Source organism: Sapajus apella, unplaced genomic scaffold (assembly GCF_009761245.1).
Source record: "Sapajus apella isolate SASKATOON/1434 unplaced genomic scaffold, GSC_monkey_1.0 scaffold9, whole genome shotgun sequence".
Taxonomy (NCBI): Eukaryota; Metazoa; Chordata; class Mammalia; order Primates; family Cebidae; genus Sapajus; species Sapajus apella.
The window spans coordinates 20499730-20521938 of record NW_022436949.1 but is presented as its reverse complement, the minus strand read 5'-3'; the positions used below and the strand labels follow the sequence as shown (position 1 = coordinate 20521938).

Below are 22209 nucleotides of genomic sequence, written 5' to 3'. Positions count from 1 at the left end.
AACTTATTAGGAGAGCTGTAAGCAACTAATATCTCCTTACCGCATGCTCTCTACCTTCCAGGGAGAGTGCTAATGATCAGTGAAATGGCCAGAGCTCTGGCAGCAGAAGCAAGGAGGAGGAGAAACCAGAGGGTTGAACGGTAGCTCAGGAGCTACGTAACCAGCTTTTGACCACTCAGGAGTTGGTAATATTATGAATTTTATAGTTTCTACTCTATAGTCATACCCTGAAACTCTTGAGAGCTGGTATAGGTATTGTAAATCCATTGAAGTTGAAAAGAATCACTAAGTACTCAGAACATAAAACGTGGAGCTGTCACTAATTCCTGTGATGTCTAGAGAATTCCATTTGCGTGATACGCACAGAAGAGAAGTTCCATGCTTGATGTTGGTCCAGGACAAGGTTAACTTTCTGCGCACTGATTTTAATTCATTATATATGCCTTTTTTCCCCAGCACAAATGGACCCCCGAGGCCTATCTCCCAGACAAAGTAAAAGTGACAGTGATGATGATGACCTGCCAAATGTGACCTTAGATAGCGTTAATGAAACTGGATCTACGGCCCTTTCCATAGCCAGAGCAGTACAAGAGTAAGTATCACATTCACAGGATGAAATAAGAATTGCCAAGGTGTTCAATGGATAATGGAAACTGCAGCGTCTCCTGTCCCCCAGCCATGTCATTCTAGCTGTGAACTGGCACAAATGTCAGAAGCTTTTCATTCAGCTGGATGCTCTTTGGGAGATTAGGGCAGAGAATGGAGTGTTTGCAAGAGTTGGAAATTCATGCTTTGATGAGATATAAGACCTCTATGCATCTTTTCTAATACGTCCCTTGCCCTTCTCCTTAACTCTGCAAAAAAAAAAAAATTTATTCTTTTTGAATGTCACTATTTGATTATCATCATCATTATTATTATATAGTCAAGGGAAATATGGCAAGTATTGTTATCTTGTTTTGACAGGAAATTATAGAATAGCTTTTTAGATTTAAATTTGAAAGATAATGTGTTCATCCTTTGAAAAGTAGGTATCATATGTGATTTTTAAATGAATCTTTTCTCCCTCCTTTTACCTGGGCCATAGGGTTAGATGTCAGCACTCGTTTATTGAAAATAATCTCTATCATTGTCAACTTTGTATCTAGAATTGAACCCAAACAATTGAAAAAAAATCCGGGTATGTTTGTTTCATAGAATAAGTTTTTCCAGCTTTATTGAGGTATAACTGACAAATTAAACTTTATATATTTAAAGTATATGTGCTGATCTAATATACATATACATAGTGAAATGTTTAGCACAATTAAGTTAATTAATAGATTTATCATCTCACAGTTACCTTTTTCGTGTGTGTGAGAATGCATAAGTTCTACACTCTTAGCAAATTTCTAATTTCAAGTATATAGTACAGTATTATTAACTATAGTCACCATGCTGTATACGAGTCCTCAGAATTTATTCTTAAAGCTGCAAGTTTGTACCCTTTGACCGGTATCTCCTCTTTTCTCTGACACCCCAGCCTCTGGCAACCACCATTCCTCTCTGTTGCTATGAATTTAACTTTGTAAAAAATCTTCTATATGTAAGTAGTGTCATGCAATATGTGCCTTCTAGAGTAATTTTTAATAACATAATCTTGAAGATGAGGAGGGTTTAGCCACTGTTACTGCTGACACACTTGTTAATGAACAGTTCAATCAAAATTATCTTAGTTACCTCTCTTATATTATTTTTCCCAAATGTTGACTAAATACCTACTTTGTTTTATGCATTAGGCTTTGAAATTAAAAAAAAATAAAATAAAGTAAAAATAAAAAACGAGAGCCTTGGTATGGCATTTCAGAATTCACAGCATAAGTATATGTTTCTGTGTATATAAAATGAATAATATATCTATGTTATAGAGATAATATGTATTATGTGTTGACATTGTGTATGAATATACATAGAGAAAACAAGATAAAATGGATCTAAAATGAACAAATTTCCATGCAAGCTCTTAATAGCTGTGTGACGTCTAGCAAGTTATTTAATCACTCTGAGATGTCTGTAAGAAGAAAATCAGCAGTTACCTGACAGGACTATTGAGAAGGTTTTGATATAGATACAAGGTATGAAAAGTAATTCACAAAGCTTTGGCACATAGAAAGCTTCAATTACTGGTAGCATTGGTATTATTAATGATAATAACAGAAGGAATTAGTAATTAGAGTGCTAATAGTAATAGTACTAGTGTAGTAATTTTAAGTTTATAAGCATGAGGAAATATAAATACAGCAAGTGTCATTATTCTGATTGTACAAATGAAGATATTAAGGATCAGAGGTTAATGACTTTTTTAGTTATATGATAAATGGTAACAAGGCAAAGTTTAGAACTTTCAGCTCCAAAAGCATCCTTTTCTAGAGTGCCTGTAAATCTATTACCAGTACTATGATTCTACTTGAGCACTTATAAAAACATTGTTTGCACACCTGTAATTGTAGCACTTTGGGAGGCCAACGCGGGCAGATCATAGATCATTAAGTCAGGAGTTCAAGACCAGCCTGGCCAACATAGTGAAACCCTATCTCTACTAAAAATACAAAAATTAGCTGGGCCTGGTGGCGGACACCTGTTATCCCAGCTACTGGGGAAGCTGAGGCAGGAGAATTTCTTGTGAAGTTTGCAGTGAGCTGAGATAACACCACTGCACTCCAGCCTGGACAACAGAATGAGACCCCTTCTCAAAAAAGAAGAGAGAGAGAGAGAGAGACAAAGAAAAAAAAAATGTTTATCTCTTACTTGTTTTGTTCAAATAACTTCATTTCTCCAAAGCAAATGTTGACTTGATCCAGTATAGACACTGAATCCAAGAGGTTGCTGAGATCTTCCTCATCCCTGACTCACCACAGTCAGCACAATGATTCTGATTTTGTGTGAACTAAATCCTAAAATTGAGGAGTCTGTGTTCCCATCTGTTTATTTAGACTAAATGATGATAAGTTTCAATTCTGAGATGAATAAATTTCATAGACATTTCAATCACATTGTTTTTCTGCATCATTCTAATGTATATTTAATTTGTGTGAGTGTGTGTGTGTTTATAGATGTATGCATTTTTTTTAATTAAACTTTAAAGTTTGGAACTGTGGTGACTAAAATCTAAAGTATACTTACTCCATTTGGGGCTTATATAGCCAATAGTTACATTGACTTCTTAAATATAACTATTTTTGTGCTTTTAATATTACGTGCTTATTATGTATTAGTATATTTTAATGTGTAACTATTTAATAGAAACTTAGGAACTGAAGCTTAATTTTCAACATAACCCTTCTGATTTGTTTTTTTTTTTCTTTTTCTTTTTCTTTTTCTTTTTTTTTTTTGTGATCGAGTCTCGCCCTGTCACCCAGGCTGGAGCACACTGGCGCCATCTAGGGTCACTGCACCCTCCGCTTCCCAGGTTCTAGTGATTCTCCTGCCTCAGCCTCCCTGGTACTAGGATTACAGGCACCTGCCACCATGCCCAGCTAATTTTTGTATTATTTTGTACAGACATAGTTTCACCATGTTGGCCAGACTGGTCTTGAACTCCTCACCTTAAGTGATCCACCCGCCTCGGCCTCCCAAACAGCTGGAATTACAGGCATGAGCCTCCATGCCCAGCCTACACATTTTCAAGTCACAGTGTTTTAAATAAGAGTGCAAATGCTTGTCTTTGTTATTATTACAAAAGTTGCATTGATTTAGTAAAGAATACACAGAGCTAAAAATGGGGAGCCCTAGAATACCAGGACCCATCAATAGTTAATGAGACATCATTCAAGACTCAATGTACATGTGTAAACACTGGGAGGTGTGCAATGAAGCAAAAAGAATGTTCTACAGAGACCTCTTAAATGTAGATATACAGATCTTTGAAAATTAATAGTAATACATTAAAATTGTATTCTGAAATATATAATTGTTATAGAATTTTTAAAAATTCTATACATAGGTCAAGTGACAGAAGTGGTGAGGGAAGTCAATAAATATATAAAATTTTATTAAGTTAAATGTAAAAATTTTTTTAATTCTGTACATAGGTTTACTCAAAGTTAACTTTCAGTGTGTACAATTATGAACTTGTCTTTCTGCTTTTCTGTTAGTTTACCCTCATTCATTCACGCATATGACTGTTTCACTATTAATCTCTCTTTTCTCTTTTTCTCATTGTATTTCATATCTTGATGACTTCTGTAAACTCAAAGGCTGTCAACAACAAAAAAGTCCCAAACATTTCATTATAATATGATCATTAAACATAATGTTTTAAATAACAAAAAGATAAAATATCAGATTAGCATGTAAAAAAATGAAAACATTTCAGAGGACATCTGTGGATCTCTCTATTTCCTGTACTCAAAGAACTTTTCTAAGAGAGTTGGGTTGAGAAGGATGACTCCAGGTAGGAAGGTGGTAAAATTAAAAGCTTTCTATATAGTACAGGCAGCACACTTTAGAAACACTGGGCAACTAATTCATATTTGTCTTTACAATTAAAGACCAAAGGAGCCATGGTCTAAGAAGGATTCTAAGGTTTGCCTCTTATTTCCTTGGCCACCAGTAGAGTATCAGGGAAGGGAAGAGAAACATGAGAAAGGAAAGGGATATGAAGGAAGATTGACAGCAGAGAGGCTGAAATTGCCTTGCCCTGGGCCAGCCTTTCTGTGGGAGGCCTCTGACAAGATGCTAAAGCACAGGTAAATACCTCTAACGGAAGCTCTTGGCTCCTGCCTGTTCTTGCTCACAGTCTTGCCTCTTGCAATAACTGTTCAAGTTTGGGTTTTTAATTTGGTACCTTACTTTGTCAACATTACTGTATTTATATAGCATGAACATTTCTGAGCTAGTAAATTATTTTTCCTAAATGTTTAGCGCTATGCATTTTACTGTTTTTTAAAATGAACTTTTAAAAATGTTCCATTTGATTTGATATGCAGAAATTGTTAACCAAGATGCATCTACCCACCCCACCCACCACCACAAATATTCAGATATGCCTGTATTCAGATTAAAAAAACCAGTGCTTAGTGGCTACAGCAGCAACCTGCGTCAGCCTCTGTTTACATAGATTTATGTAGTGAATCTACCAAACTATGTGCTTGAACTGATCACGTCAACCATTTTCATTAATTAACTTGACTCTCATTTATCCGCTCAGCATCAGTGACTTTAGATATACTGGAAGAAGCAGCCACAAAGAGACCCACAGTCGGGAGTCTCTGCCTTTTTTCTATTTCAATCGTATGGATACTAAGTCAAAAATCATGTATTCAGTGATCTGACAAAGCCAACTTCCCGCAGTTTTTAGAACATCTGTTTCATTTCGGACTTGGTTCTTTTTTCCCCCCTCCTTGATGACAAAATAGGATCATTACCCTTAACAACTTGACAAACATAACTGTGAAATAAGTGTTTGGAGAAAGAAAGGTTAAGGCACATGACAAGAGCAAATTATTCTAATTAACTTTAATCCTAGGCAAAATAATGATGTCTTTTAAATGGGTAAAGTTTACCAGAGCCTCTAATTTTTGTACCCCCTTTTCCTCTTTCTAATTCCAAACATTCATAATGCTCATTTATTAATGCAAGTAAAAGAATCAAGTTCCACCAAACTCAAGCTAGTAACATCTGAAAGAGAGCACTCCCTGGAGGAGTTTCTGTTTTACTAAGGACATGGATATAATTTCAGTAAGACTGAAGAGGGGAAGGGTAAGGTGAAAGGTGGAGGAAAAGACATAAGATGCTAAGGAGTTATGCCAATTTCCCAGAATTAGTCCTTGCAGAATTGATGAATTACGTGTTACTGTTTAACTTACTCCATATCTGAGTAGTAGTCTACTGTCTCTGGTTTTGATTATAATGCTCAGTTGATAGTATTAGTACTCAGGGATGTTAGCATCCCTGATATCTGCCCCTGTGAAAATGATATTCTTTTAAAATGGTTCATTGTCAATTATATTTAAGCTAATTAAAACACTCCACTGTCATTCTCTCCCTGTTTTTATTATTATATGACTTATATGAAGCTCCCATCATCTTAAAGAAAAACAGCTAGTGAATTTCTGGAAATGTATAATCATACCTTTGGTAACTTTTCACATAAGCGCTCTTTGAAAGAACAAATATGTAGCAAGTTAGATATCCTGTTGCTTCCTTAGACTTCTCTTATTGTTAGTTTGAACATTATAATTCTCAATTTAGAAAACTGTATTTAACAGTCAAAGAAAGTTAGAATCTAGGGTGGGGGTTGGTTTTTGTTTGTTTGTTTTCATTTTTCTTGTTTTAAGCTTGCACGGTTAGTTCACGCCCCTTCTATTTTTCTTAATCTCCTCATGTATGATGGTGATACACATGTCTTTTAAATCACAGTAGAGAAGAGTAGAAGAGATGAAAAAGAAAGGGAAAACAAGAATTGTTACTGAGAGGTGACTTTTCGGCAGATTCTATGAAAACTCACTTAGTTTTCATTTAATTTGCCCCATGATACTGTCTGTATCCTACAGATAAAGAAACAGAGTGCTGGAGAGGTTTATTCCCTCCCCAGAGGTCTCATAGGTTTTCTTTTTTTTTTTTTTTTTTTTTTTTTTGCAAGTTCATATTCAATCCCAAGGTTGTCTGACTGCAAACCTACATTTCTTTATGAGGGGGAAGCTTCCTTCCTTTGTTTTTATGTTGTGGCTTTAAAATCTCTAAAGCAGGTGGGTGCTGTGGTGCACACCTGTATTTCCAGCTACTTGAGGCTGAGGCAGGAGTGTCAGTTGAGCCCAGAAGTTTAAGACCAGCCTAGGCAACATAGTAGGACCCCCCTCAAAAAAAGAAGAAAGGCCGGGCACGGTGGTTCAGCCTGTAATCCCAGCACTTTGGGAGGCCAAGGCGGGTGGATCACCTGAGGTGAGGAGTTTGAGACCAGCCTGGTCAACGTGGTAAAACTCCATCTCTACTAAAAATACAAAAATTAGCTGGGCATGGTGGTGGGTGCCTGTAATCCCAGCCACTCAGGAGACTGAGACAGGAAAATTGCCTGGACCCTGGAGGCGGAAGTTTCAGTGAGCCAAGATCGCACCACTGCACTCCAGCCTGGGCAACAAGAGCAAGACTCCATCTCTAAGGAAAAAAAAGACAAAAAACTGGCAGGGTGCAGTGGCTCACATCTGTAATCTCAACACTTTGGGAGGCCAAAGTGGGGGGATCACTTGAGATCAGGAGCTGGAGACCAGCCTTCCTCTGGCGAAACCCCATCTCTACAAATATACAAAAATTAGCCTGGTGTGGTGGTGGGTACCTGTAATCCCAGCTGCCTAGGAGGTTAAGGCACAAGAATCACTTGAACCCAGGAGGTGGAGGTTGCAGTAATCCGAGATCACGCCACTGCACTCCACCCTGGGCAACAGAGCAGTTTCCTTCCACCCTCCTTCCCTCCCTCCCTTCCTTCCAGACAGGGCCTATGTTGCCCAGGTTAGAGTGCAGTGGCATGGTCTCGGATCACTGCTACCTCCTGGGCTCAAGCAGTTCTCCCAACTCAGACTTCTAGCAGCTGAGACCACAAGTGTGTGCCATGACGCACAGCTAATTTTTATATTTTTAGTAGAGACAGAGTTTTGCCATGTTGCTGAGGCTGATCTTGAACTCCTGGGCTCAAGTGATCCTCCTGCCTCAGCCTCCCAAAGTGTTGGGATTGTAGGCATGACCCACTATGCCCAGCATCAATTTTAAAACTTCTAATCTTCAAAGCCATTGTGACTTTAATATAATTTGGTTTAGGGAGAAATGATTATATCAAATACATTCTTTGATATATATAAAAAAGAATTCAGCTCTCAATCCCAACATTATATTGAAAGGTAAAGAAATAAAATGCAAAATATTAGCATGTTTTAAGATAATCTTTACTGTTACTATTATTCAAAGAAAATCTTGGGGAAAATTGTGGTTTCAGGTTTTAGTATCAGCGTATATGCCGACATTCCCAAGCCCCCCAAATGAACATCCCTTTAGAATTGCTTTCTGCTAATCTATAAAAGAAAAAGTTGTCTGAGAGTTAAAAGCGTACTGAGTCAACTTACTTTGCACCCCTTGATGGAAAGATTTGAGAATGTTTGGGCCACGTCTCTTCTCTGTTGACAAGAATTAAGTCAGCTGCATTGATTGTGTTCTGAGAAAAAGCCTAAGAAAGCTCATGTATTTGGTCTCGAATTTTAGTGTTAAATTATTTCAATTTTGCTCTTAGATGCCTCCGATAATCCTGGCACATTAAAGGATGCTACATTTTTATTTAGCAAGCCCAGTAGCTTTGGGACACCTTTACATCCTCACTTCAGAGAATTCCAAAGAAATACTCTTTGACTCAGATATTTAGGTGGAAGTCAGCTGTCTGTTAGTGACTAAATGTCATGCCTGTTGTGATGCTGTTGATGGGCAAATCAGGGAGGCATTCATTCTTGCCAGGGGAGATAAATGCTGTTAGATTGCTCTTTATCGAAGGAAGTCAGAAAAAGCCTTGATTGACTGTGAAAGACTGTAGATAAAACCTAAAGTATATGCTTTGCCATTATCACCCCACCAGTCTTCTAAGCTTTAAAAAATTAAAAATAGTGATCACTTAGTAAGAGACCATACGGCCATACATAGTCCTTTTTATCTGCTGCAGTGGGACAGCGTTGATCCCTCTTCAATTAAAAAAAAAAAAAAGTATAGTGGAATTTGGCTAATCACTTAATACTTGAATTGTTTCATGAATTGTCAACATTAAGTCATATATTCTTTCAAAGAGTCATTAATTCATTTATTCAACTCTTGGTTACATGCTGGAGATAGAGAATGAAATGACTCAGGGTTCTGACTGTGAGGAGCTCAGAGTCAAGCTTTGTGGGATGGACTAAAGTCTCACGGGTTAAAAATATTAAGTGCCACCATGAGAACAGAGGTGGTAACGTGTAACTCTGATTGGAACAGGAGGAGCGTTGGCATGTGGAAGACTGTATCAGGTCATAAATGACTGGTGCACAGTAGTGAGGAGGTAAGGCAGGAGATGCAGCTGTTTGGAGAGCTAGGTCAGGATGGGACCAGGAAGGATGAGTTTATTCTGTAGACGATATGAACCCGGCCCACTGGTGGGTTTTAAGTGGAAATGGCATGATCAACTCTGTGTCAAGGAAACTGGGTATGGTTATACAGATTGTACAGCCTAGAGTGTGCCATTGACATCCTCATGGATATGACTTGTGTTACTTAGGTGTCCACAGCCTCCACGATTGGACACAGGAATTTATGGTACGAAGCTTGTGTGTGTGTGTGTGTGTGTGTGTGTGTGTGTGTGTGTGTGTGTGAGACTCTCCAGCATGTTGGGCTGCTCAGAGGGCAGATAATATGTTCTAGCCTTTGTATCTCCAGAGCTAGCACTGTATTCATCAGACACTACTTTTAAACACTAAAAAAGCATTGGATAAAATAGACAAAAATCACTGATCTTGTGGTGTTTAATATTCTAGCAGAGGGGGTGGTAGGAGACAGACAATAAGCAGATGATTCTATATAATAAGCATAAGATTCTATAATAAGCATTTGATTCTTCTGTCCCTGGAGAAGGTAAGTGCTGTGGTGGTGAAGCAAGCAGGATGTGGGGACTGGGCAGGGTGGAAGTGGCAGGCAGGGTTTGCTATGTCATGTAAGGTGTTTGGGGAAGAACTCTGATAAAATTACATTTTAGGAGAGACTTGAAAGGGTGGGAGGTCAAACCACATGGACAGCTAAAGGAAGAGCATTCCAGGCAGAAGGAAGAACAAGTGCAGGGGCCTGAGGCGGAAGATTTCTGCTATGAGTAAATGATCAATTTCACTGACCAACTGAAGAACATTGATTATAATTCCTTAAACTTAAAGAAGACACTGAACTTCATAGAGGCCAACTGGATGGTCTAGCATCAAATTCCTAGGGAAAAGTCAGAACTGAGTCTCTTTATCTACTCATGCTTTTTCCTCTTGCTGTTATAAAAATTCTCTTTTTCTAAGGGAATCTGTAAATACTTGTTTAATCAAAAAAAAAAAAAAGCTTTTCTTTCAAAACCTTTGTCTGCTTTGTACTTGTTTCAGCATAGTTTCTTGAAATCTAGTTATATACACATACGGGTATTTGCTCTGAGAAATATTTTAATTGTTTGCCAAAAATTCTAAGATGTCCATATTATTGTGCATGTTGCTATTGGTTATAATGCCAGTTTGTGTTTGTATCAGTTTATTCTTTCAAAATGATTTTATCCTGGTACATATATCCCATGGAATATTATGCAGCCATAAAAAAGACTGAAATTTTGTCCACTGCAGCAACATGGATGCAGCTAGAGGCCCTTATCCTAAGCCAATTAACACAGGAACAGAAAACCCAATACCACACACTCTCACTTGTAAGTGGGAACTAAATAGTGGGTACTCATGGATGTAAAGATGGCAACACTAGACACTGGGAACTACTGGAGGGGAGGGAGGGCAAGGGTTGGATAACTAACTATTGAGCACTATGCTTAGTACTTGGGTGATAGGATCAATTGTACCCCAAACCGTAGCATCACACAATATACCCATGTAACAGACCTGCACATTGTCACCCCTAAATCTGATATAAGGGCTGGCTATAAAAATTAAATAATAGGCCGGGTGTGGTGGCTCACACCTATAACCCCAGCAGTTTGGGAGGCCGAGGCAGGCGGCTCACCTGAGGTCAGGAGTTCGGGACCAGCCTGACCAACATGTAGAAACCTTATCTCTATTAAAAATACAAAAATTAGCCAGACGTGGTTGTGCATACCTGTAATCCCAGCTTCTCAGGAGGCTGAGGCAGGAGAATTGCTTGCAGGAGGTGGAGGTTGCAGTGAGCCAAGATTGTGCCATTGCGCTCCAGCCTGGGCAACAAGAGCAAAACTCTGTCTCAAATAAATAGATAAATAGGTGATTTTTTTTCAAGCACATCTTATTTTTTTCTTCAGTATTATGTTAAATATCTCCTGATGAATCAAAAATAACTATTACACTGGAAAGTTTTAATATATAACTATGATATCTTCTAGCAGCCATTAGGTGCTTTTTTCCCTAAAAATTGATGCAACTTTAGTTCCAAATGAGAATTTATCCTGAGAATTTTTTTGTGCATCAATCTTCTTAATCATTAAAAGACGTGTATGAAAAATACTACCCAGATGTTGCTGTTTTGAGAGTGATTTATGTCTCTTATTTCTGTGGTTGGCATTTTATATTGTACACCTAATGCGAAACACACCCCCAAACAAATCAAATGTCTTCTGATACAGGTACAAACAGACTTTATTTTAAGCCTACCTAACCACTTGGAAACTATTGGTTTGAGTGTTGATTTATTGTTTAAACCTCCATGCCTCATTCAAATGTGAATTTATTACTTTTTGGTCATCAGTTTAAAAAATAGAACAAACTTTTGAGAACTAAAGGTTTTGTTTTTATTTTTGTTTTATAAGTAAGGGATTCCAAAATTACAGCATGTGTAGAATTGATGAGCCACTTGCACTTTGATAGTGGCTATTTATTTTTCCTACTTAAAAATTATGTTTAAATTTTTTTAGTGTTAGTAATTTCTAATAACTCATAATTTAAAATGTAATGGTATTTAATGTGGACATACCATGTATTCAAAAATGATTGCAAGGATTAATTTGCTTTTATTTGTTTGACATACTTTGCCACATGAGATCTTCCTGTGGCTTTTTTCTTCCCGTATGTTCTACCTATAATCACATTGCAAATTTATGTGTGTCATTTATACTTCTCATAGATATTTTTCTAATGGGTGTAACTAGTGAGCGTAGGTAGTCATCTCTCATGCATTTTTGATGTGTGTTGACATAGATACTCAGTGATGATGCTGAAATATTAATAAGTTTCACTACAAGTTCCCAGAACCATTCATCACTATTTCATTTATTAATATAGCCAGTGAGAGTACACATGATAGAAAACCATGCAATAATATATTTGAAATTAACCCAATTCATCAGGATACAGTCTCTTCTCTTTCCAGTCAAATGCTCGAGCCATTCTCTCTTTTTATTACTTTCCAGGAGTTATAGCCATTGTACCATAATTTTCCCTTACTTTGTATCACTTTCTTACACACTTGAAACTCGTTGAATACATTTACTTACCTCCATCAAATGAAAGTAAAAAAGTGAAGAATACATTCTCGGGGTAGCCTGCTGCTGTATACATAAATCTGATATAGATAGAAAAAGCTTGGATAAGAGTGAATCTTACCTGATTGATGTTTTACATGGTCATCTTCAAGAATATTTTCCCATCTCCTTTACCATCACATAGCCAAGGGTCATCAGCTCGTTAAAATCTAATACATCATGCATCATGGTTTATTCTAAAAGTTAAATCCCAAACCATATGCAGTTAATGTAAATAAGAGTGCCAACACATTTTCAGAATATTCCTGATTACTATTCTGCAAAATTACTGGTGCGGGGGAAGGAATTCTAAGCTTTTACTTAGATAATAAAATAGAAATCTGCCAGTGTTTAATTTTAAAACTATCTGATATATCATTAATATTATTTTATCCCTACTTATGGAAGAATATCTAATATAGAAAACTGGATGCATTAATATAATGGTTTAACTCTAATTTAAAAGTAACTTGATATTCTTAGCTAAAATAATTATTTTGTCACCTAATTTTTAATCTTAGACTAAGTCATATAATATTTCTAGATAAAATTCTACATCTTCATTAACATGAATGAAATCACTTGGCTAAACCCAACATCAGTAGGGTGGGGAAGGAGGGCTTTAGGAGAGCAGTGATTACTGTATTAATATTTTAGAAAAGAAACACTGTTGCTTATAGGAGCAATTCCAATGAACTAATGTATCCATTTTTCTAATCTAATTTCCTCAGTTTTAGTTAATTTTAGTCATGTTCTCTTATAAAAGTTTCTAGATGATTCTGGTGGTTCCCATAAATTTTTCTCACTAGACTCATGTAATGATCTAACTTTAAAATCCGTAATAACAGCTATATTTGTTTTGTCTTAATTTCATAATGTAAATTTTTATCTCTAGGGTTTCACTCTTAGAAATGCTGTTTTGTTTTGCCAAGTATAATGGAGTAATATTTCTAAAATACGGAGCTTGACCAAAGGCTTATTCTAGGAGAATAAATAAAATCTGTGAAACATACTTATGTTCAATCTATAAATTCAAATTAACATTGATTAACCTCTCATGTTGTAGAAAATGACAAAAAAATACCATCAGCTATTGTGCCTTTTACCCTGATTTCTGGACTTACGTAGCTATGGGCTACAATAGTAACAAAACACAAATAAAATATAAAATTGAAACTATCATCTAGATAATTGAAAATAAAACCTTTGAGCCAAAATTTCATGACCTTTCAACAGAAAGTATTTCAGTCTTCAATTCTGCATTCATTCTCTATTGTGTTTTGTATCTTTAAGCACTATTACAATGATGTAGAACATGAAATTGATCTTGTAGTTGAAGTATCCGTTTTCTAAGGCAAATATAAAATTAATTTTACATTGCACATTAAGAGACACTTTTTCTAATATATAATAGGAAAATGCAAATCAGAAAATTGGGAAAAACAAATGGCTTCTTTTTTAATCAAAAGGTTAAAATACCTTCTTGTTATCTTGCATTGGGCACATTACATTGCAGGGTGAAAATGCTAATTTTTTACTAAATTTCTTTTTCTTTTTTTTTTTTTTTGGGGGGACAGAGTTTCGCTCTTTTTACCCAGGCTGGAGTGCAATGGCGCGATCTCGGCTCACCGCAACCTCCGCCTCCTGGGTTCAGGCAATTCTCCTGCCTCAGCCTCCTGAGTAGCTGGGATTACAGGCACACGCCACCATGCCCAGCTAATTTTTTGTATTTTTAGTAGAGACGGGGTTTCACCATGTTGACCAGGATGGTCTCGATCTCTTGACCTCGTGATCCACCCACCTCGGCCTCCCAAAGTGCTGGGATTACAGGCTTGAGCCACCGCGCCCGGCCCCACTAAATTTCTTATGAGACTTATTATCCAAGTTAAGTCAGCAAACCAGTAAAGATTTTATAATGAGAGTAGCCAGTAAAATTGGAAATTGTTCATGAAAGCCCACATTGTTATTGGATTAAAAATATTATATGTAGTCCCTTTATATACAAAAATTAGTCTGATTTTTAAAAATATGTATTTTTTATTTACATTTATTTTAGGTTCAGGGATACATGTAAAGGTTTGTCACATAGGTAAACATGCTGCTGGGTTTGTTGTACGGATTATTTCATCACCTAAGAAGTAAGCCCAGTATTCAATAGTTATCTTTTTTCCTCCTTTCCCTCCTCCCTTTCTCACCTTCAAGTAGACCCCAGTGTCTGATGTTTCCTTTTTTGTGTTCATAAGTTCTCTTCATTTCACTCCTACTTAAATGAGAACATGAGTTATGTGGTTTTCTGTTCTTGTGTTAGTTTGCTGACCTCCAGCTCCATTCATGTTCCTACAAAAGACAGGATCTTGCTTTTTTTTATGGCTGCATAGTATTCCGTGGTGTATATGTGCCACAATTTCTTTATCCAGTCTGTCACTGATGGGCATTTGGGTTGAATCCATGTCTTTGCTGTTGTGAATAGTGCTACAGTGAACATTCACATGCAGGTGTCTTTATGGTAGAATGATTTATATTCCTCTGGGTATACACCTAGTAATGGGATTGCTGGATTGAATGGTAGTTCTGCCTTTAGCTCTTTGAGGAATGGCCACATTGCTTTCCACAATGGTTGAACTAATTTACACTCCCACCAACAGTGTAAAAGCATTCCTTTTCTCCACAAATTCATCAGCATCTGTTGATTTTTGACTTTTTAATGATCTCCATTCTGACTGGTGGGAGATGTTCCTCGTGGTTTTGATTTGCATTTCTCTAATGATCAGTGATACTGAGCTGTTTTTCCATATGCTTGTTGGCCATATTATATCTTCTTTTGAGAAGTATCTGTTTATGTCCTTTGCCCACATTTTAATGGGATTGTTTTAATGGGATCGTTTGGTTTTCTCTTGTAAATTTAAATTCCTTATAGATCATGGACATTAGACTTTTGTCAGATGCATGCTTTGTAAATATGTTCTCCCATCCTGTAGGTTGCTGGTTTACTCTGTTGATAATCTTCTGCTGTGCAGAAGCTCTTAGGTTTAATTAAATCCCACTTGGCAATTTTTGCTTTTTTTGCAATTGCTTTTGGTGTCTTTGTCATGAAATCTTTGCTCATTCCTATGTCCAGGATGCTATTTCCTAGGTTGTATTTAAGGGTTTTTATAGTTTTGGGCTTTACATTTAGGTCTTTAATCCGTCTTCAGTTAATTTTTGTGTATGGTGTAAGGAAGGGGTCACGCTTCACTCTTCTGAATATGGCTAGCCAGTTATCACAGCACCATTTATTGAATAGGGAGTCTTTTTCCCCATTGCTTCTTTTTGTCAGCTTAAAAATATATTTCTTTGGTAAGAGATTTAGCTTTCGTTGTTTTACCCCCACATTTTTACCCAAGCTTTCTGGTTGGCTTCTGCTTTGAAACAAATATGGAGTTTCATAAATCTTACTGCATATTAAAAATCTATATTAATGTTTTTAAAGGGGTTATATGGTAAATTATTAGTCACAAAAATGAGTAATAGATTACTTACATGCCAAAAAAAATCAGGAAGAAGAATATATCGGAAGTTATTGAAGTAGTTCCGACATGATTGACTCTGGGCCTGGCCCAGGCTTCTAGTGGGGGCTTTTGAGCAAGTAACAGTAACAGTAACCCTAAGGGTAGGATTAAAAATGTAATTTTTTTTTTCTTTTGGAGACAAGGACTTGCTCTGTTGCCCAGGTTGGAGTGCAGTGGCACAATTATAACTCATTAAAGTCTCTAACTCTTGGGCTTGAGGGATTCTCCTGCCTGAGCCTCCCTAGTAGCTAGAATTACAGGCATGTGTCACCATGCCCAGACAGTTATTAGAATTTTTGTAGAAATGGGATTTTCTTATGCTGCTCAGGCTGGTCTCGAACTCCTGGCCTCAACTGATCCTCCTGTCTCAGCCTTCCAAAGTGCTGGGATTAGAGGAGTGAGCCACTGTACCCGGCCTCCACTACATGTTAAGATTGTTCTTTCCTGCATTCTGTCTTGAAGGGAAAAGATACATGATTTGTATTTAAAGGAAGAATTGATAGTTTGGGTGATAACTAAACTCTAAAGAATAAGATGAAGGAAAAAAGAAGGGCTATGCGTTTGAACTGAATAGTGTAGCTAAGAGTGGTGGGTGAAGGAGTTTGATATGATAATGAAACATCCAGTTGGAGCTCCTCTGTTGGTATTTGGAGATCTAGAACTGGAACTGATTAGGAAGGGTGGGAAGTACAGAAGGGAAGCCATTGGCAGAAGGATGATCACTGAGGTTATTTTCTTTTTATTTTTGAGATATTTTTTAACTTATAATAAAACGCTGATTTTAAAGGTACAGTTCAAATGATTTGACAATCGTATACCCTCATATAAAATCTGAACATTTCCAACGCCCAGAACAGCCTTGTGTCCCATCCCAATAAAATTGCTGCTTCCTCCAACCCCCCACCGACAGCCACTTTCTGATGCCTGTGACCACCGGCTAGTTACTTTAGATCTTCATGTGTGGAATCATAGGCTATGTGTTCTTTTGTTTGAGCCTTCTTTCACTGAATAACAGTTTTGAGATTCTTGCATGTTGTTGCATTGCTAAATAGTGTTATTCCATTGTGCAGATATAACATAATTTACTTATTCGCTTATTGATGAACATTTGGATGGTTTTTTGTTTGAGACTATTATAAGGCTAGATTAACGTCTGTGTATGCAACTCTTCTGTGGACATATGTTTTTATTTCTCATAGGTAAATACTGAAGAGGGGGATTGCTAGATTAAAGGTAAATAAGAAACTACAAAAGAGTTTTTTTATAAGATTTGTTTGATTCACAGGAACAAGATGTCAGGGACCCAGTTTGGGAGGAAGGCCTACAGTAAGGAGACAGAGGAATGAAGAAGAATTTAATCACATACACACACACAGGTGGGGAGAGAGAGAGACAGTGACAGAGAGAGAGAGAGAGAGAGAAAGAGAGAGACAGAGAGAGAGAGGAGGTTTAGAGAAGCACCAAGAAAATGGGTTCCATTCTTCTGAGGTTCAAGAAGAATAAAAAGTGAGAAGCCTGTTTAGTTGAGGGGGAAAAAAATGAACTAGAGATAGTACAGATCTAGTTGAGTGATGAAAAGGACAGATAAGCCAGGATATATAGCAGGTTAAGAAAAAGGAATTGTCATTGCTAATGGAATAGGAACATAAGATTCGTGGGGAAGCAAATGTAGAAATGTGTAAGGGAGATGAGAAAAATGAGAATGACAGCCAAAGAAGTGAAGGTCATTTATGTAGACGAGAGATCGATCTGGAGTGAAGAGAAAATTTTGGACAGTTCCTCAAGTAATTGTGTATGAAAAGACTCCTTAATTACAACATGTTTTTGTGTATGTCTGTAAAATAAGCTTGCTTATCTGATAATTATCTGGATAGATTGGTGTAGGCATCAATTGTGAAGTTTGACCCACTTAAAATATACTTATTAAAAGCCTAGTATATGCCAGAGTTATTTTTATCCCCTCCCTTCTGTTTACTTCTTATTCTAGGTACATCATCTTTGTCTTCTTATCCATATGAACTTTAAAATTCTCCTTCTTTCATTTGATTTGTCAACTTTATGAATAAATATTTGTAAATTGTAAACCCAAAGTATGTGTTAAGTCTTGGTTTATCCTGATCAGAAAATAAGGAGCAACAGTCCTTTCATTCACTATCTCCATAATATTTTATAGATCTCTAACCTTCCATCTCTTATCATTTGGAAAAACAATAGCTTCTTAAGTGCTTTTCAGATTTCTGCACTTGTAAAGTGCCCAGGTATTATTTAGTTACTTGTTTATATTGCATAAAACTAGGATCGTAAAATCAAAATTGCAGATAAACATTACTGATTTATCCAGAGATTCCTACCATATAACTTCCAATGAGTGTATTGTTCTACAAAATGGCATTACTGGCACCAGAAGGAAATTCTCATACTTCATTCTTGTACTTCATTCATTCAGTGTATATTGAACATTTGCCATATGTAAGATACCAGGCTAGGTTTGTGGAAGAGACAGGTAGAGAATATCATCCTTAACATGCCAAGAGTGATTTCCTCTGTTGTCCATTATACCTAGGGTGTTTGTATTCAAAGGGAATTTCCAGTGAATTTAAATGTTGTGTGCATTACAGTAATTTCTGCTGTCTTTCACAGGGGAAGTTTACATGTATTGAGCATTCAACATATGCCAAAAATCAGCAGTCAGTGTGGAAGGTCTGTGTGAATCAGGCAGAGCCATCTTTATCATGGGGAAAAATAAGATTTAAGATTGTCTCATATGACTCCCCAGTTCTGACCAAAAAAAAAATCATGAAAACTTTCTTTTTGGCAAATCTCGTGCTTGTAAAATCCAGACTTTGTTGATTTTGAAACCATTCATAAAGAGATAGAGCTCAACAGCAGTAACTCCCCTCTAACTGGGAGGCAGAAAGCACAAAGACTGGCCTGTACTTGTTTCATTTTAAGACTAGGATCAGATATCCCATGTGGTGCAGAACACAGAGAACATAAGCAATCTGATCCGTTTGTTAATGTAATGACTTCTTTATTTTGCAGGATGTTTACAAGGAAGTTGAACCTTGCACAGGAACAGGTTAATTTAAACATCCCTTCATGATCTTTGCACTCCAAAAAATATTCTTTAAAGAAAGAATATGGGGAATTGAAGACAGTGCAAAGATCAGAATGATACACTGACAGCTGGGAAGGGTTAAGTTTTTGAAATTACTTCATCAGGAGAAGGAGAACTTAAGGATACTTTCAAAGTTGTCTTTTAAATATATTGAATCTTGTCAGATAACAGGCAGGGTTGAACTGTGTTTCAGCTGGAATATATGTAAAGTCAGGATTCCATATAGAAAAGTTAAATGTTTTCTGTACTAAAATATAGCCATGGGTATGTATAATTATGTATTCATAACCTTATTATTTTTATTTTTATCTTTTGAGACAAAATCTCACTCTGTTGCCCGGGCTTGGAGTGCAGTGGTGCAACCTTGGCTCACTGCAACCTCCGCCTTCCAGGTTCAATCAATTCTCCTGTCTCAGCCTTCCACATAGTTGAGACTATTGGCATGTGCCACCAAGCCCGGCTAATTTTTGTATTTTTAGTAGAGATGGGGTTTCACCATGTTGGCCAGGCTGGTCTCAAACTTTTGACAGGTGATCCACCTGCGTCGGCCTCTCAAAGTGCTGGGATTACAGGAGTCAACCACCATACCTGGCCTGTAATCTTTTTAAAAGGCTATCCCAATATGTGTCGAAGAATCAGATTTCCAAGGGTGGCTGGTGAGCCGATCATCCCTTCACTGCCAAGCAGTGGACCTTGAAGTGTTGCCTCACCTTTGTGGACCTTTTCTTTCCCCCAACCAGAAAACAAGGAGTTTGGACTAAATTATATCTTAGGTTCTATTCCATCTATGATATAATGAGTTAGCGATTTATCAACATACTTGAAAGACCTGAGCTTTCCTGTGTAAATATGACTTCTTGGGACCACCAGTTGTCCTATGTCATTTAGTCGTGTGGTTTGTGTTTTCACTCACTATCAGGTTGCACCATGACTGTGTCTGAAATGACACATTCACCTTAAGTAGGAGAATATGGATATTGCGATTTAGCAGTTTGATTCACATATACCTGTTTGTTCTTTAATAATCAGTTATTTCAATTTAAATAAGTAAGAATTTGGAATTTAGAGTTTCAGTAATCAACCTATTAATTAAGATTTAATATAATAGGATTTATAAAAGGTACAATAAAAAGACCAAGAAATTTACATGTGAAAATATTAATCATGAAGCCAATAGTTGCAATGGAAAGGAATCTTAATCCAGGAAATTCATTCACATCTCCAAGCTTATTAACCGATATTGTGGGCTAACAAAGGAGTTTGTCAACTATAAACTCTCAGAATGAGAACTAGAGTTGGTGTCAGAAAATTGGCCTCAATGTGCTTTTTAAAATTGTACCTATAGATGTCTAGGTCTTATAGAAGTGTTTGGGAGTCATTTTAATGAATTTTAATTATTTTTAAAATGGTAGTTATATCAAAATCACATATAAATGAGTTTCCTACTAATATTTTTACAAACCTGGAGCCTATAACTGTGTTAACTTGTACTGTCTGATGATCTTATTTGGGGGCAGATAGCACACATGTCTTTTACCATCTCTGCTGGTGTGTTTAAAATTCCCATAAATGCAATCCTTGAGGTGGTGAATGCCAGAACTTAGCACAATGCCTGTAATGTAATAAAACCTCAAGAGATGGTAGTTGCTGCAGCTTCCTGTTATCACTCTTTTTATTATATACTATTGGGTAGAAAGGTTGTCACTTTGTACTAGCTGTTTTCAAATTCATGTCTGCAGATGTCCACTTACATAAAATTGCACAGTTGAGTACATTACTAGAGCACATATGTGCCAAACTCAATTAAACATCAGGCAGAGTGAGACACGTGTTCAGCATGTGCCCTCTCCGCCGCTGGGCAGTCACTTGTATAATAAGTGAGTGTTTTGCATGCACAGCCACAATAATGTAGAGCAAATCATTTTGGTTCTGATTTTTAATGTTAATAATGATAAACTGTATAAATTTTCATTAGAAATTTTTATTAACTTTGAAGCAAAAAAATTTTATTACTTTTTTAAGCTTCTGGGTAATTGTGTTGTTATTATTAAGGCATGACATGTACATTGTTCACTTTACAGATCTTAAGTATATAGCCTAGTGAATTTTTACGTATGTTTACACCCATGTGACCTTCATACAGATTATGATATAGACTGTTTTGAGCATCATAACATTCTCTTATTCCCTTCCACCTAGTAATAATTTAGATTATTTTAATACTTTTCCACCCTGTGATAATCCAGATTATTCTAATGAAGAGGATTCTGAGATTGCAAAATGGCCTGTTAAAGATTCTTATTATTTTTAACTGTGAATTTCAGTAAATCTTGATCCTTTTATACTCTCTAAATGAAATAAAATGCAAGATAAATTGGATGCTGCTGTTGATATCACAAAAACTAAGATTTTAGGATTTATCAAGCATATTTTTTATGTTGGCTTCATAATTGTTAAGGATTTTAATTTATAAAATACATTTATTATAACTAGATGTCAACATTAACTTTTTTACACTTTGAGATTCTGTGCATAATTTCATTGTAAAAACGCTTCTCCTTCTAGAACTAGCAGCTTTCCTCTAAGACATGAGTATACATTGGTGGTTTAGCACTTACTGGTATGTTGGGTTGGATGAGAGGAGAGGAGAGTTGCAGTTAAGTTACTGAAGATGTCACTTAACCTACTGTCTGTGCCATAGACCATGGTGAGTGACCTTCATTAATCTGAGATTGTTTCCCTTGGTCTGTGTCTATATGGCTATGTATATAAACATAGGAACTACATGTCTATAAACATGGAGGTGAAAGCAGTTGAAAATAGCTGATGTAGGTCAGTGGTTTGGCCGTGGTTAGTACATTCTGCCAACCAAGATAGCATGTTGTGAGGAATTGTTTTTGAGAATACCGCAGCATGATGCCGATGAACTAGATTCCTGTTTTGATGATTGTATTCTCTGGTCCACAACGCTCATAATTCCACACCAATAACCATGACATTTGATCTGACAATAGGACTGAATATTGTATTTCTTTCCTTATTCCTTTTCCATTTCAGAAGAAATTTGGGGGTAATTTCTATAAATGGGATCTGCCATAATATAATTGAAGAAATAACAACCAAGCAAATCATACTACAGGAAAAAACAATGCAGGAACAGTTGGATAAAGCTAAGGAAATGCTACCACCTAGATATGCAGAGCATGAGGTTCTGTGTAATAGAGCCCGGATCCCACTGCCATTCACACGTGCCTAACAGTCACATTTCCAAGGTTTTACCTTAGGAGAACAGCCACAAAATATAACGCTAAAGAAGACAA

At 36.7% G+C, this 22209-nt stretch overlaps 1 protein-coding gene across 7 annotated transcripts in view; it reads left to right on the top strand.

The window, feature by feature from the left end:
* Positions 1-22209, top strand: part of KLF12 (Kruppel like factor 12) — a 636627-nt gene that overhangs the window by 501669 nt on the left and 112749 nt on the right. For all 7 annotated transcript variants that reach the window (XM_032277276.1, XM_032277275.1, XM_032277274.1 and 4 more), the window contains one exon: positions 457-592. In XM_032277276.1, the coding sequence (XP_032133167.1) occupies positions 457-592 (136 nt within the window). The remainder of the gene's footprint in view (positions 1-456; positions 593-22209) is intronic.